We start from the raw sequence: 16,440 nt of genomic DNA, 5'->3' as shown, positions 1-16,440 counted from the left end.
ATATATATAAAGAAAAGCAGATAATAGCTTATGTGGAAGGTTGATAAAGGAAATAAAATGGTATGTTGTTGATGGAATGAGGGCAGAGATCAGGGTAGTTAGAAAAGGCTTTAAATGCTAGACTGGCAAAGAATTTATCCAAATGAATATTCTTGTACAGAGAAAATTCATAGAGACTATCAGTCAGATAATGATGTTCCCAGACTGTATATGTTTCATCTAAGTAGGTTTGAAAAGATATCTTAAGGTCCTTAGCCCACTCTAATTCTGTAGTATAAACCCACTGTAAAATTCAATTTAAAAGAAAAGTATCAATATAGCAAGGAAAGTAATTTCAATGATATAGAAGTAAACTTTAAAAAAAAAAAAAGTGAAAACAAAAACCCACCACTACAAAAAACTTGGAAAACACAAACACATTTATTGGTGGTATTAGTTAATATACAGAATAAGGTCTACAAAGAGCATAGCACTTAGAAGGAAACATTACTCAATATGTAACTCAATATGCGACATATCTGCATACCAATTGTGAACATCTTTGCTGATTTGCAAAGGATTCATTCTGAATATCTTTCTAATTAGGTTTTAGAGGATTCCATTTTAAGGTTACTTCTAGTATTTTTTTCTATTTATGCTAACTAGTGTTGGGTTTTTTTGCACCTAACTTAAAAATAAGCCTATGTACAAGCCTATTGTAAAGCAGTAATTTTATCAAGAAATTCAGAACAGATCTTTTAGTAAAGATAATAAAGCAACCTTAACCTGGATACAGAAATACAAACCCTCAAACCATATGAAGACATGAAAAGAATAAGAGAAGCAAAATGCATAATTTTATTCTACAATTTCTAATTCTAGAAACACTTCAATTAATAGTAGCTTAGGTACTTTTGTTCTAAGACATAAAGTCATTAGTCTGCTCAAAACAATTTTCTCATTTCTTCCAAAAAATACTTTTCAAACTTATTAACCTAATAATATGATTTATAGCATTCCAGAATTATTAACATATGGGCTTTCAGTCTTGCTGCTGAAGTTGCAATATATGTTTGGAGGCCAGATATGATTTTACATATTATACCCATTCACAAAGAGTTTACAATACCCAGGACAATACTGCTCATCAGTGCAAACTCAGAAATATCCCATCAGTATGTGCCATCAGAGAACTACTGACATTGAAGGGATTTTTATGAAAATAATAACAAGGCCTCCAAATAAGATCATAAACAAGAAGATTAAAACATTATATAATGCAATTGTGAAAATGTAACTGTCTTATAAGACGAAGTTTATCACTAAAATAATAGCACTGCAGAATTAAACTGACAGCCAAATATTTTGCATCACAATCTTTTTTCCTCCATTAAGAAGAAAATGGGTTTTCAGACATATTTTTGATGAATAGAAGGTTTTTGAAATGAAACACTAAAGAAGAAATGGGAAATCAAATAGGGAAAACTGAACTTTTCAAGCTTATTTTGCATAGATACCAAGTAGTTGGAAAATTAAAAAAGAAAAAACTAAATAGTATAACCACCCCCTCAAGAAACAACACAATATTACATGAAAAGCAAATAAATAAACATAAGATTGACTCGATCACTTTTAAAGGGAAAAAAAGTAAGAATTGAAATGCAGCTTATTCCCACAGCTTTGTTTGGGTTGTGACTGAACATGAAAATAACTGAATGGGTCCATATGTGTGAGTTCATGGCTGTGGGGAACTCCTGGTAGTTCAAGAGTAGAGATCAGTAATTTATCTATAATGCACAGTTTCAGTTACCTGGGATAATGAAGGATTAAGTGGCTTACTCATGGTCACCTAGTCAATAAATGTTAGATTTAAGGACTTTAAACCCAAGTCTTCTTGACTTGAAATATTGGTCTTCTACTTACTAGTATCATAGGGACTTTAAAGATCATCAAAACTTACTCCTTCATTTTATTCAAAGGACACTGAGGCCCAAGGACATTAGGTGATCTTTCCAGGATCACATAGCTGGTTTCTGAGGCAGGATTCTAACTCAGGTTTTCCCAACTCCAGGTCTAGCATTCCATTCATGGTACCACCTACTGCCTTACTGCTCATGTTAGCTCTCAGTATGTTTTAAGGGACAGTATAGATGCTATCAATTTAAAGTAGGAGTTTTTCATTGCTTCCTTCTACTAGAGAAAGTAAAATATTACAAAGGGAAAAAAATGACTCAATGAGAATACCTTTATCATAAATAGCACTTTAAAAAATTGCATTTAATTGGTCCTTGTGATAATATAAGGTTTCTGGATTAACAATTATTAGCAATCTTATTTTCATTCTTATCCTTAGCTTTTACCAGAATTGGATGTTGCTAGTCCTAGCCTGTATTAAAATGACATATCAGAGGTAGCTTTTAGAATTTAGAACAGTTAATTCAAATGAATAAATCTTCTTTCCTAAAGAGTAACTGTACTAATAGTATAAAAGCCAAATAATATGCTACTAGCTTTATGCTAGGAGAAACATTTTGGGAAATTTAGAACACAGTTGACAAACAGGCAAGAGGTACTTGCCTTCTTTCCATGACTAATGTACCAGTTCAGGCTGATTTTCCACAAAGGGAAGAACACCACTGACATAGTATGCAATTCCAAGAGAAAGTAGTGCAATGACAACAATCAGAAGCAACACTCGCCAGAAGCCCAGATCCTCCACAAACTCCTGCCATGTGGTTCGGAAGCTCGAGAGTACTCCTTCACCTTGTTGTAAATTGGGATTAAGGAGAGAATGGCTTTCCATGGCACTGCAAAAAAAAAAAAAATTAAAAAAATATATATGTGCATATATATATATATATATATATATATATATATATATATATGTGTGTGTGTGTGTGTATATATATATATATATATAAATTAGACTAATAAAAGATGAGACAATATGTTCTTTAGTTATTCAAATATCCAGATAAACTTTAATCCCACACCACAACTCCTATAAATAGGACAGCATATCCAACTTGCTAACACCACACACACACACACACACACACACACACACACACACACACACACACACACCATACACACGTCTATAATTACTTTCACTCATGTATGGATTTTCTCTTTTTAATCTGCCATCTATGACACATGTGTTAGTACCAGAAGAGTCTACACTGGAATAAATTATTACAGAATAGGGATTCCTGATTCAGTGCCTGGCCCAGCACAATAATCAAAAATACATTTCAGATGAAGGAGTCATAATCAGACACAGTGGAACACAGCAAACAAGAGCATCCCAACAAGGACACTTCAAAGTTATAGTTAGTTTATGTTATATATAATTTTAATCATGATTTGACATTTATATAATTATCTGTTTTGTTGATGGTTATTACATTTATACTAAAAATTTTAGAGAGTTTTCCCACAGACTCTTAACCAAAAATTAAATGTAATATTCAATAAGAAGATATTTCAGTGAAATATCAACTTATAAATATTCATATTATAAACTATGTATGAAATCACAGGTCAGGAATTTGCTAATATCCTTCTTTAAAATGTGGCTTAGGAAGCTCAACACAATACTTCATGTGTAATTTAACCAGGCCTGGATAATGTGTTCTTATCATCTCTTTGTTTTGGATTCTAATCATCTATTAATGCAGCCCAGGAGGTCCCATGATTATGACACCTTAACTAAAGATGTGCAGTCCCTCTACATTTTTAAGGAGACTCAACATAGAAATTTTAAAAAGATCAAAATTGAATTCTACTTTCAGAAAAATCCTAAAAACAAATGGATAAAGAAATTTAGGAAAGAGAACTCTCTGTTAAACCTTAATATAAATTTTTAAAAGGGCTGAGTAACTCGGGAGCCAGATCAATGTCAGTGAATCAGAAGTAGTAACTAACAATTCTAAGTAAAAAAATTAGGTATTAAAAAATAAAGATTCTGCTGAACTGTCCCTATAAAGAAATGGAGTTCTGATTCCCTCAGGATTTCCTTAGAAAACCAATTTTTGGAAGTTGGTTTTCCATCAAAAATATCTTATATCCAGGGCATATTTAGTTGTACAATAAGGGTGAAAGTTTTTAATGTCTGTCGTTATGCTCTCAAGTCACCCATATAAGAGTCAAAAATAAATTGTAAGATTAAGAAATTCTGAATATATTAAAAATATTGAAATGCTTTGAGTATGACTATTCTGAACTAGATTTCAAGATTCTTATGAGATGTTATTTCTTAACTACCATATTCCTGGAAGGGTAATGGAAAATAGTTTATAAAAAAAGTTGGGAAAATTAGCTTACTCTCTAGTTCAAAAGAAACAAGTTAACTTTTTCATAGCTTTAAGACATTTATGACATGCTATTAATTGCTCGTGTTAGCTAGTCCCTTTAGACTTTATTTTTAATTTAAGAAAATCAAAGGTTTAAAGCCCCCATTGACTTTAAAAAAGAAATTATGAAAAGCAGTACAAATTTTGCTGTTTCTTAGAATAAAGTAAGGTAAAAACATATGCCTTACACAGTAGGTAGACTTTTAAAAATTACAGATCTAAGATTGTTACAACTGTTGCAATATTATTATGAGGGGTAAGGATGGAGTAGAAAAGTCAGATATAGTCACTGACTTAATTTTAAAAAATGCTAACATATTATCTTAACACATATACAAGTAGGGGAGTACATTCTGAATCTAAATGAAAATTTTATTAAAAGGTATTTAAAAGAACAAGAATCAATACATCAAACAGAACTACTCATACCTACTAATCATCTTCTGGTTAATAAATAATCATAAACGAGTTAAAGTTCAATATCATAAAGAGGTCCTACGTGACTCTTAATGAATCAATTAAAGAGTTCCCAATGCACACTAAACAAACTATATTTGACTACTTTTTATTATAGAGTAGCCTAAACTAATATTTTTTTTTTCCCCTGAGGCTGGGGTTAAGTGACTTGCCCAGGGTCACACAGCTAGGAAGTGTTAAGTGTCTGAGACCAGATTTGAACTCAGGTCCTCCTGAATTCAGGGCTGGTGCTCTATCCACTGTGCCACCCCCCAACCTAAACTAATATTAAACAAAATTGGGAATACTGCCTTTTGAGTTATTTTAGAAGATTATTAGTTTCCATAGATCACCATTTTTAACAAATAATAAATATATTATTATGTTATTAATTCACTTATATAGTATTCTGTCCATAAAGTAAAGGTCACTGACATTATTTTATGTACATGTTAGGTTTAAGTAAATAAGTGGTAGGAGATTCATAGAATTTTAGAATTCAAAGGCAATTTTAGAGATCAAATCTGCATTTTCCAACCTGAACAATACTGTAAACTAATAAAATTTCTAAATTCTATAACTGCCCTTCTCTTTGGCTTTAGAACAATGACTTGGGGATGGGGAACACAAATTTGGAGACAAAAAAAGAGTCCAGAGCAGGAGAAGCAATATGTAATATTGCAATAGGCTAAAGATATATTTAGTTGTTGCTGTTTTTAATGTATAGTTTTAATGAAGGATGAAATCAATGGTTAGGAAACAATTATCTCGTCCAGATAAGTTAACTTAGGTGCTTATGATCTTTTGACCAAGATCATATGGCTAGTTAATGACAAAGCTGTAAGTGAGCTGGGAACTTCACAAGATGAGGCAAAGAAAATAATTAAGATATTCACCCTCAAATTAAGGTGTGAGAGATGTGTGTTCTTTTATATTCAAAGCAATCAATAGTTGAAGTCAATTTGAGGGGTGCTTGGGATGAATGCTACTTGGCCCCTTTCTTTTCAGCTGGTCACACAGGCCAGAGGTAGAATCATGCAGGCTCTAAATAGTCTTCCTATTTTCTCTCAGGGGAAGCTCCTTTCTCATCTCTTTTTGGAAGGAATCTCCATTTTCTCTACTTGATTTTAATTCTTTCTATTTTCTCTCAAGAGAGAGACTATAGCAGATTTATTTTTAAAGAAATAATTTTTTAAAAAATCCAATCTAAAACCAACTCTATATCATCAAGAAAAGAAGATAAAGGAGAATGTATTCAGTTTGACTATTCACTCTGAAGCTGGCAAGGAAAAAAATGGCAAGGGAATATTTCACTTCAGAAAGTGCAGGGTAAAAGAACATTTAATATTTCTAGTTAAGAACTTTTTTGTTTTGTATTATATGTAAGGTAAGAGTTTTCAATGATTATTCATTGGGGGTTTTCTTCTAAAAAACTAACCTTTAATTTCATTTATAAGAGCATTCAGAGAGTAATAGAGAGTAAGGTTTTGAGTTCTCTGAAAGTATCTAAATGAAACAAATTAATGCTTGGGGATGGTGTTAATGGAGAAAACACACTGAACAATCTGGAGGTGGAGAATAGGAAGAAAAGTATAGAAGAAATAGAGTAAAAGTAAAAATGGTGGATAATTGGCAGATAGCATTATTTGGACAAAATTTCTGGAGAGAAATGAAAATAGTTTCTATTTTTACAAGGAAGGATTTTAATAAGTCTAATGAATAGGCCAAATGGCAATAAGTCCAAATTCTGGATATAATTCAACTGAAAATTTGGGAAGAAAATGTGGAGAACATTCCTTTTTGCCTTGCTGTTAACTTTAAAGGACTTAAAAGACTATTGGTTTCTGCTAGATTCTTCCCATGGAATCAGTGGAGTTAGTGAAGTTAGAAGAAGGGACAAGATCTCCTTATGCCCTTGCTCTATCTCCTGATCTATTTTTGTCAATTACTATAATATATAAGGTAATCCTAAGTCTTGTAAGTCATAACTTCAATACATCTAGTGTCTCAGGATACTGAAGGTTTACTTAAAGTAACCTGATTTATTTTTAAAAGCACATGCTTCTTCCTTCTCTTGGAATTGTCAAAGAATCATGAAATATTAAAAATATTAAAAAAGAGCTTTAGACATCATCCAATCTAACCTCAGCTGACAAACCAAAATAGGGAGTTAATACCTAAACCAAGTAAGAAGAGGGTAAGTAAAGTTGTTCTTGATAAATTCAGCTCACTTAGCCTGCAACTACATCTTTAGGTCCTAAAAGTACTGGCAAATTTTACTGCTAAGCTACTACCAAATGATATGTGAAAGATAATGGAAAACAGGAGAGATACCATAGACTGGAGAAGGGCAAAAGTTGTCCTATTTTCAAAAAAAGGAAAAGAATAGTTTGCAAATTACAGGTAGTTATCTTGACTTCCATTCCTGGGAAAAATTTTAGTGTAAATAATTTAAAAGATAGTTGGGAAGCACCTAGAAAGAGTGATTACAAAGAGCTAAGACACAGCTACATCAGAATAGCTCATGCCAGATTAATCTCATTTTCTTTTCTTAAACAGGAAAATTGTAACTTGGAGTAAAAGAGATGGACATGGGAGACAAAGCAATTAGAGATATATACTTGAGAAATTAAATACAAGAGCTAACAAAATTTTAAGCCCTCAATGATCTACAAGCTGATGATACCAACTTTCTTCTTTTTTAAAAAGTTATCCCAGCATTCTTCCAAATACCTTTCACTCTCAGCAGTCTGCATGGTTTCCAGCTTAGAATGGGCTCCTCTGTTAAAACCTTTCACTTCTTGCTCTTCCAATGACTCTAGCAATCGGATAACATCTTTATTCACTCCCCTTCGCTTTGCCAGTACCAGGGGTGTTGCACCTTGGTGGTTGCTTTAATTGGAGGGAAAAAGCCCAGAAAAAAGCCTCAGTACAAGAATAATACATGGGTAGAAATTTGATTCTGTGGCTAGCACACATTTGATGGAACATTCATGGAAAATACATCTAATGGAAAATTCCTACTTTACTAATTTAATTAACAAACATTCATTCAATATATATTTATCGAGTGCTTGCTATAGATTAGGGCTAAAGAAGATAAATGGTTCTTGTTCTCAATTATAATCTAGTAAGGGTTGAAAAAAACAGATACACAAATAATCAAAATATTACATAGAATGAAATAAGTGGCACAAGAAATTACAAAGTGTTCTGGGAGTACAAAAGAAGATTTTGGACTAAGAGAATCAGAGAGGTGTGGGTATTTAATTTAATTTAATTTTTGAATTATGGGTAAGATTTTGATTGAGAAAGCCAAGATGAAAAGCATTAATAGAGAATACAGCAGAAGAAAAGGCAGGGAGTTTGTAAAAATAAAAAGCTGTATGCAGATTGTTCAATTCAGCTGTAATAAAAGGTGGATGAAGGGAAGAGATAAGATTTGAAAGGAAGTTTGGAGAAATGGTTCTATACTAAATTTAGAAATAAGAACATTATTCTGTATGCACTAAGTTGCCACTTAAAAACTTTCTCTGGTACATTCCATAATCAACTTTCAATCTGGGTAATAAATTATTCAATACTGTTCCTAAATGAAAGCCTGTCAATATATGGAAAACAATGTGATAAACAAGAAAGTAGTTAGGGTGGTTTAATGGATAAAAACTGGACTTGGAATCAGGAAGACCTGAATTCAACTAAAACATGATGAGCCTAATGAACATCGCTCTTCTCAATAGCGAGGTGATTCAGGCCAGTTCCAAAAGTCTTGTGATGGAGAGAGCGCCATCTGTACCCAGAGAGAGCTTGGTGGGGATTGAGTGTAGATCACAATGTAGTATTTTCATTTTTGTTGTTGTTTGCTTGCACTTTGTTTTCTTTCTCATTTTTTTTCCTTTTTGATCTGATTTTCTTGTGCAGCATAATTGTGGAAATATGTATAGAAGATCTACACATGTTTAACATATATTAGGTTACTTGCTGTCTAGGGGAGGGGATGGAAGGAAGGGAGAGAGAAAAAAAAATTTGGAACACAAGGTTTTACAAGGATGCATGTTGAAAAGTACTGTGCATTTGAAAATAAAAAGCTTTATAACAAAGAAACAAACAACTCAGGTAAATAAAACTGTTTCAATCAATTATTGTTTTGGTATCCAATGGGCCTGTTTGAAGACTGATCTCTTAATTGTAAAAGAAAAGCAAGATACTTGAAAACATCACTAAACAAACAAAACTCACTATTATTAAATATTTCCCCACTTTTACCTGAAAAGAAAAAAACAAAATGCCTCTTTTTAGATAGCTGAAATGGACCACTGAAAGGTCACCCTGGGAGAAACATATTATTTATAGCATTCTTCTTATAACAGTGGTGAGCAAGGCATTACTTTGGGCTGGCTTGAAGACTGGATGTGGAAGCAGTCACTGATTTATTTAGTATATGCCCCCACAAGATGGCTAGCCAAACCAACAAAAACAATGTCAACAGGACAGGAACTGAACCAAAGAAACAACTGCAATTAATTCCTTTCACTTTTTGTTTCAAAGCTCTGGTGGAAAAAGAACTACTTACAGCTTTTCTCTGATTTAGAATATTAAAACAGATCACAATGCAACAACAGTTACAAAAATAGAATTGCACAGAGATGAAACTTACAATTCAAGCTTAATCCAAATGTAGTCTGACACCTATCACACCCTGAGATCAGCCTAACATTAAGAAATCACATCACAAAATCATAAAAACTTTAGCGCTAAAAGAAACATTAGAGATCACTTAATCCAATTACTTCATAAAATGAGGAAACTGAAAACCGAAGGTTACAGTTACAAACAAAAACAACTTTTAACATTTGTTTCAAAAATTTTTGAGTTCCAAATTCTCTCCCTCTATCCCTCCGCTACTCTTTCATTGATAAGACAATTCAATATAGGTTATACATGTGAAGTCATGCAAAACATATTCCCATATTAATCATGTTACCGAAGAAAACATAAAAAAAAAAAAAAAAAAAAAGAAAGAAAAAAAAAGTATGCTTCAGTCTACATTCAGACTCCAGTTCTTTCTCTGGAGATGGATAGCAAAATTGTCTTGCATCATTGTATTACTGAAAATTGCTAAAATCATTTATAATTCTTCATTGTACAATATTGCTGTTAGAATGCACAATGGTCTCCTGACTATGCTCACTTCACTGTGGATCAGTTCATTTAAGTTTTTCCAGGTTTTTCTGAGAACATCCTGCTTGACAATTCTTATATTACAGTAGTATTAGATCACAATTATACACCACAATTTCTTTAGCTATTCCCCACTTGATAAGCATCCCCTTAATTTGTTACTACTAAAAGATATTTTTGTACATATATGTTTTTTTACTTTTTATTTTTATTTTTTATCTCTTTGAGATACAGAACTAGTAGTAGACCCAAGACTTGACCCAAGAGTATACATGGTTTTAGAGCCTTTTGGGCATAGTTCCAAATTACTCTATATAATAGATGAATCAGTATAGCACTTCACCAACAGTGCACTAGTTGTCCAATTTCCTGCACCCAACATTTGTCATTTTCCTTTTCTGTCATATTAATCAATCTGATAGATGTGGGGTAGTAGCTCAGACTTATTTTTATGTGCATTTTTCTAATCAATAGTGATTTGATATCTATTTTGATTTCTTCATCTGAAAACTGCCTGTATATAACTATTAATCATTTTATCTTTTGAGGAATGGTTCTTATTTCTATAAATCTGACTCCATGAGGTTTTTATCAGAGAAATACTTTTTTTTTTTTTTTTTACTTATGATATATATATTTCCTACCACCCTATTGTCCTTGTTTATCTTACTCTTTCTATCTTTTCACCCTGTCCACTCTCAAAAGTGTTTGCTTCTGGCTTTTACCTCCCCCAATCTACCCTCCCTTCTATCAGCACCCCCTTTTATTAACTCCCCACCCCATTCTCTTATTTGCTTCCTAATTTTATGTATGGCAATCAAATTTCTATAGTCAACTGAGTAGGTGTATTAGTCTTTGACCCAATTCCTAAGGGATTAAGGTTAAAAAAAAAAGAGGATCTTTAAAAGCACCAATGTACTTACCAAATGTCAATTTTGAGTCCATTGGAAACAAGGAATTGTATAGTATCCACATGACCACAGAGGTGAAGGGCTGTGTTTCCTTGATAATCTGTGGCCAGGAGATCAGCACCAAATTTGTGCAACAATTGGCAGATGTCTACATTTCCACGTGCGGCAGCAAGGTGAAGGCCTGTTCGGCCTCTGCTATCACGAATATTTGGGTCAAAGCCACTTTCTAATAACCTCTTGGAATAGTTAAAATCTCCATCAATACAAGCCTGCAGCAGAGGCACATTCGTTTGAGAAGAATCATTTACAAAAACATAGGACATTGCTCTGACTGTGGGAAGGTGATAGGTCACCTGCAATTAAAAATGAAGTATGTGAGACTTACAGAGCAGAACTAAATCAAAGCAGTCAAATGCTTTTGAAGCTCCATTCCTTCTCCTCTTCACTCTTTGTTTCTAATTTATTATCTTATGAAACAAAAGGATAGAAAACTAGTATAAATTTTTAGAACTTTAATAAAATAATATTTTCTTTTCAAAATCTTTGTATACTAAATTAGAACTACTTTGAAGGTCTGCTTTCAGTCATCACCATGAAGAATGACTAAACAGTGGCAATTTAAAAGTAAGGCTCAAGATGTCAAATGTTTATGATGTGAAATTACACTAGAAATTTGCAAGAATGGGAAAGGACACCTTTAAAATTCAAAAAGCTATCTTGTGAGACTCCTTCATTCATGTAATAAAAATACTAACGCTGAACAACAGATCTTAGTTAATGGAATAAGAATCTAATGGGATTTCCTCTCATTTTACCTGCTCCTTATTTACATTTGAACTACTTTATATAATAAAAAGAATGATTATCCCAAAGTTAAAGTGCAGTTCTCAGACTGAAGGAATTTTTGGATTTCCTGTTAAAGCTGCTTGCCTTTCATTCTTGAGAGTACCAATGACATCACAAGGACAATACCCAAACAAGGCTCTATTAGAACATGTTCTAATGACTTTAAATGGAAAAATGTGAAATCTCAGAAAAGAAAACTACAGAAAATAACTGGAGAAATGTTTTTGAAACTATATTCAAATATAAAAAAGGAGCATAGGATTTTAAGCTGCCTATTTTAACAATCTTGTTTTACAGTTGAGGAAACGGTGCTCTTTCTAAGCCATAAAGATCATGAATAACAGAGCTAGAATTTTCAGGGAATCATTTTAAAATACAATGAAAGAAATTAGGTAAGATTTTTAAAAATGCATATTTTCTGTTTGTATATGCAAATGAATAATTTAACAAGTTAATAAAATAAAAGTGTAAAATCTCAGTCATTAGCTATTTTAAAAGAGAAAAAAATAATCCATCCATCTAAAATTGGTGGTATACATTTTTGCCCACAAATGGTTTATGGAAGAGAATTCTTGCCATTGTTTCCAACCCTACAATTTTTAACTGTAATTTTTTAAAACAAAACACATTAATAACTTGTAGAGAATGTCTTCTTCCTAACCACCTCTGATGAACATTAAGTACTTTCAGCTAAAATTACATTTCTGGTACTTTGCAAACATGATTCTAAATAACATCATTAGATTGCATTCCTTAGCATGATCTCTTCTATTTTATTAAGTTCAATGCTTTTTTTATGTCTTTGGTTATTTTCTCCATTCCAAACTTTTGTACAAGTAGTACCTAACGCCACTTACTTAAAGTATGAAATAAGTGCAAATTATATTGATCTGTTTATAAGTAGTGATTTAAATGATATATTTTATACTACATCAGGTTTATTTAAAAGATCAGAACTTTTGTTGTTTGTCCTTCAATCTGGAAAAGGACCATGACATCAGGGAGGTGATGCCATGACATGCAAGTAAGTTGAAGTTAAGTGAAGGACAGCTGTGCAAAATTACCAGTCTTACTTTTTCCTCTGGAGCCATCTGAGTCCAGTGGCAAGCTAGTGATCAGAACTATTGGAAATGATCCTGGATGCAGTGGGAGACCTTGGCCTTTTTAAGCTATCTTTAACAGGTCTCAATTTGACTGAGACAATGCCCTGTCAGTGATTAAGAGTAGGTAAGATATGAGATGAGAATGACCCACTGTGGACCCAACTGGAACTGGTCAGCCAGGCAATATACCTCTGTTCTTTCCCTTCCCTCTGTCCATATAAGGAATCATACTTGTGCCTGTGAATGTTCTACCTAAAAGAATACAAAGTTTGATTGCTGGAATCTTCCAAAATATCTTGGAATTTATGGGCTAGGACTAAACCTTAGAACTATATATCACCCTGATCCCCATTGAATGACCAACAATAGGTTCCAGGCCAAGTTCCACTTGGTTATTGTTTGGATCCTAATTGCCTCAGAATGACTGTAATTAGCAACTGTTTCTGTTTTGTCCATATACTAGATAAAAAAGGTCATTCTTTGCCTCAATTATTATCTAGCTTTAATTAGTGGATGGCATTGCCTCAGTCAAACTGAGAACCTTAAGCTTAAATAAAAGGGCCAAGGTTTCCCACTGCATCCAGGACAATCTCCAGATATTCTGATTTATATTTTGCCACTGGATCCAGATGGTTCAGGAAGAGAATGAGGCTGGTAACTTTGCACAGTCCAAAGTTAAATCCAATTCACTTGCATGTCATGGCATCCTTTCCCTAACATCATGGTCCTTTTTGAAAAAGGACAAAAAAGACAAAAGACCAGAGTTATAACCAAAAGAAACAGGTCGCTCCTAAGAATTAGGATAAAAAAGCACTGGAAGGGACTGTGGTCATCAATTGGATCCAATCTCTTCATTTGTACAGATGAGGAAACAAAGGCCCAAGGAGGTTATCTTCCCAAGGCACAGTGGAAGTGCTGGCACCAGAGCCTAAAAGCCTCTTGATTCCTAGACTAGCATTCTTTCCACTTTTCTGGGGGTAAAGGAGTAAGGCAGTAGGAGTGAGGGGGTGGGGGGAGAAGAGAGAGGGGCAGGGAGAATGGGGGAGAATGAAAAGGGAGGGGGAAAAGAATCTTAATATTAGGAAAATCTTAAGTATTAGGAATTTAATTTGATGTCCTATTGCTTATAAAAAAAAAAATCCCCTACCTACTGAAAGTAAATTTTCAAGACTTTACTGTTCTATATTATTTTTTTGTGAGCTGTTAAGAGAACGCTCTACTCTTTATTCCAATCTAATACAATTTGACAGGTATTTACTGAATACATATTTAGAAGATAATACACAGACAAAATAGTCAAAAAGCTGCCCTGCCCAGAAGGGTTTACCTTCTATTGCTGGGTTATCATGTACACACACACAATTGTGTGTGTGTGTACATGATAATATGAGCAAAAAAGAACTAACATCTAAGGGAATCTAAGTATAGGAGGTGGTTACTGAATTAAGCCTTGAAAGAGACTAGGAATTCTGAGATGAAGTAGCCAGTAGAGAAGACATTTGAGGCATAAAGGAGAATTCAAACAAAGGCAAGGTGGCTGAAGATGGAATGCAAAGTTTGGGTACAACAAGTAGAATAATGTGGCTAGAATGTAGTATATGGTGAAGGGGAATTCTGCGAAGTAAGGCGAAGGGTTGGTGTCAAACTCAAGGGCTTTAAAGGCTAAGCTGTCCTTATTTTCTCAGCTTCCTTCTCTACTCCAACATAAACTAAGCTGGAGCATAAAACAGACCCCAAACTATTCTTTAAAAAAAAATTAAGGAATAAAAGATAGAGCATTGTCAGGTGTATGTCTTAGGGAGGTAATATGTGCTTGGGTAAAAGCATACCAAGAGTAGAGAAAGAAAAACAATTGGCATTTCTATTTGAAATGCACTAAGAATTCTTGTGGTTTACAGATTGGGAGCCTGCTGGCTGTTGGCTCACTTGAAAGAAAAAGCCTTTTTTTGGTCTGTGTTGTATCCAGAATGAGTGTATTTAAAACATATCATCTGTGTTTCTTTTTGCACTTGAGATACTTCTAATTTTATTCCTAAGTCTAATAAACCTAAAGATAGGTAACAATTTTTCATCTCAGCTATGAAACTGAATAATTCCTGAAGTCACAATTTATTCAAAGTTTCAAGTATTAGAATAAGTCAACAATATAAAATACTCACTTGTACTTAAGAAAATTAGTTCTTTTAGTGGTCACCGTGTAGCTTGTATGAACTGTTAATGTTATTAATAAAATGTCCCGTAATATGCCAATCCAGATCTACAATAAAAAGACAACTCATTTAGAAGAAAAGTGTGCTCTGACAATGAATATGATATTCTATTAAGTCCAGGCAATTTGGTGAGGCCTACAGGAGATTTCCAAAAAGTCTGAGAATGAAAAATGATATAGTTAGTACATAGATAACTGACATGCAGGAAAAGCACTAAAAAATGAGGGACAGGAATTGGAAAGAGGATTCAATAAAATGTTATTATATTATGCACAAATGGAAAAATGTTGACTAAAAAGATGAATCAAAAATATGGGCCATTAGGAAAGTACAAGCAGTCCCTAATGTACATGTTCCAAAAGATCATCTGTTAAGTCAGTTGTTTGGCTCTCCAAATGCATTTTCCCATAGAAACAATGTCATAAACGGTGGTTAAGTTCCCAGATTGTTCCACAAAAACCTATTTAACCCATAATATAACCAAAATACTTGCAATACTAATGATCAAATGCCAGAAAGCAAGAAAATTGATTTAGATAGTTTTAAAAATCTAGTCAAGTGCTTCAAATCAAGCTAGTGTTTAAAAATACATGAAAGCCAAGTTTCACTTTTTTGCCATCTAACATCAGATCTTTGTTTGCTTGTTTCTTCAACCAGTTTCTTGCTTGAAACCTCTACTCCAAACTATTCTCTAACCCTATAATTGTCTGAATCTAGGTTTGAACTGTTTCACTCCATTGATTGTCTGGGGGAAACTGTGGAAAGGGAGGTATCTCAGTTAACTCAATTTTTTTCCCCCCTCTGGGGGTCAGGAAAGGGAAGAAGGTGGATCTGAATAGTGAAGGACTAAATTGAACATACCAACATCAGAAATTAGAGAGGCAAAATGGTTAGTTGGAATACAGGTTTCTGGCTAAGTTTAATTGTTCTGGTGGAGGTGGGCAAATTTATTGCTAACTGGAAGAAAGGAATATTAAAGAAAGGAGGTCATCCACAAAGGACAGGAAGAAAAAGACAACATTCTTGATGGCTGAAATCTAATGGGCAAGATGGCTACTTAGACACTGTCTGCGAAAGGAAACAATTATGGAGCTTTGGATGCAAATTAACCCCTTGATGAATATATATAGTAGCCAGTCTCAAGAATTTATATTCTATAGGGAGAGACAACACATACCTATGTAAACATAAATAAAATATATGCAAAATAAAATAAAAAGATAATTGAGGAAAACACTGTTGAGGGGAGCTTATGCTGAGCTTGGAAGGAAAATAGGAACTCTCAGAAGCAGAGATGAGAAAGGAAATACATAAAGTATCTCTCTAACTCCAATTACCTTTTATTTATTTTGTATATATTTTGTATGTATCTATACATGTACTTCCACCTATAGAATAT

The 16,440-nt window shown here is 33.4% G+C and overlaps 1 protein-coding gene across 4 annotated transcripts in view; it reads right to left on the bottom strand.

The window, feature by feature from the left end:
* Positions 1-401: 401 nt before the first annotated feature.
* ANKRD46 (ankyrin repeat domain 46) overlaps positions 402-16,440 on the bottom strand; it is a 35,755-nt gene continuing 19,716 nt past the window's right edge. For all 4 annotated transcript variants that reach the window (XM_074268117.1, XM_074268123.1, XM_074268139.1 and 1 more), the window contains 4 exons: positions 14,991-15,088; positions 10,895-11,235; positions 7,524-7,682; positions 402-2,786 (listed from right to left, as the gene is read on the bottom strand). In XM_074268117.1, coding sequence (XP_074124218.1) covers positions 2,570-2,786; positions 7,524-7,682; positions 10,895-11,205 — 687 coding nt within the window. In that variant the 5' untranslated portion in view covers positions 11,206-11,235; positions 14,991-15,088 and the 3' untranslated portion in view covers positions 402-2,569. The remainder of the gene's footprint in view (positions 2,787-7,523; positions 7,683-10,894; positions 11,236-14,990; positions 15,089-16,440) is intronic.

Source organism: Sminthopsis crassicaudata, chromosome 1 (assembly GCF_048593235.1).
Source record: "Sminthopsis crassicaudata isolate SCR6 chromosome 1, ASM4859323v1, whole genome shotgun sequence".
Taxonomy (NCBI): domain Eukaryota; kingdom Metazoa; phylum Chordata; class Mammalia; order Dasyuromorphia; family Dasyuridae; genus Sminthopsis; species Sminthopsis crassicaudata.
The sequence above is the reverse complement of the archived record's forward strand: the minus strand, read 5'-3'. Positions and strand labels throughout refer to the sequence as shown.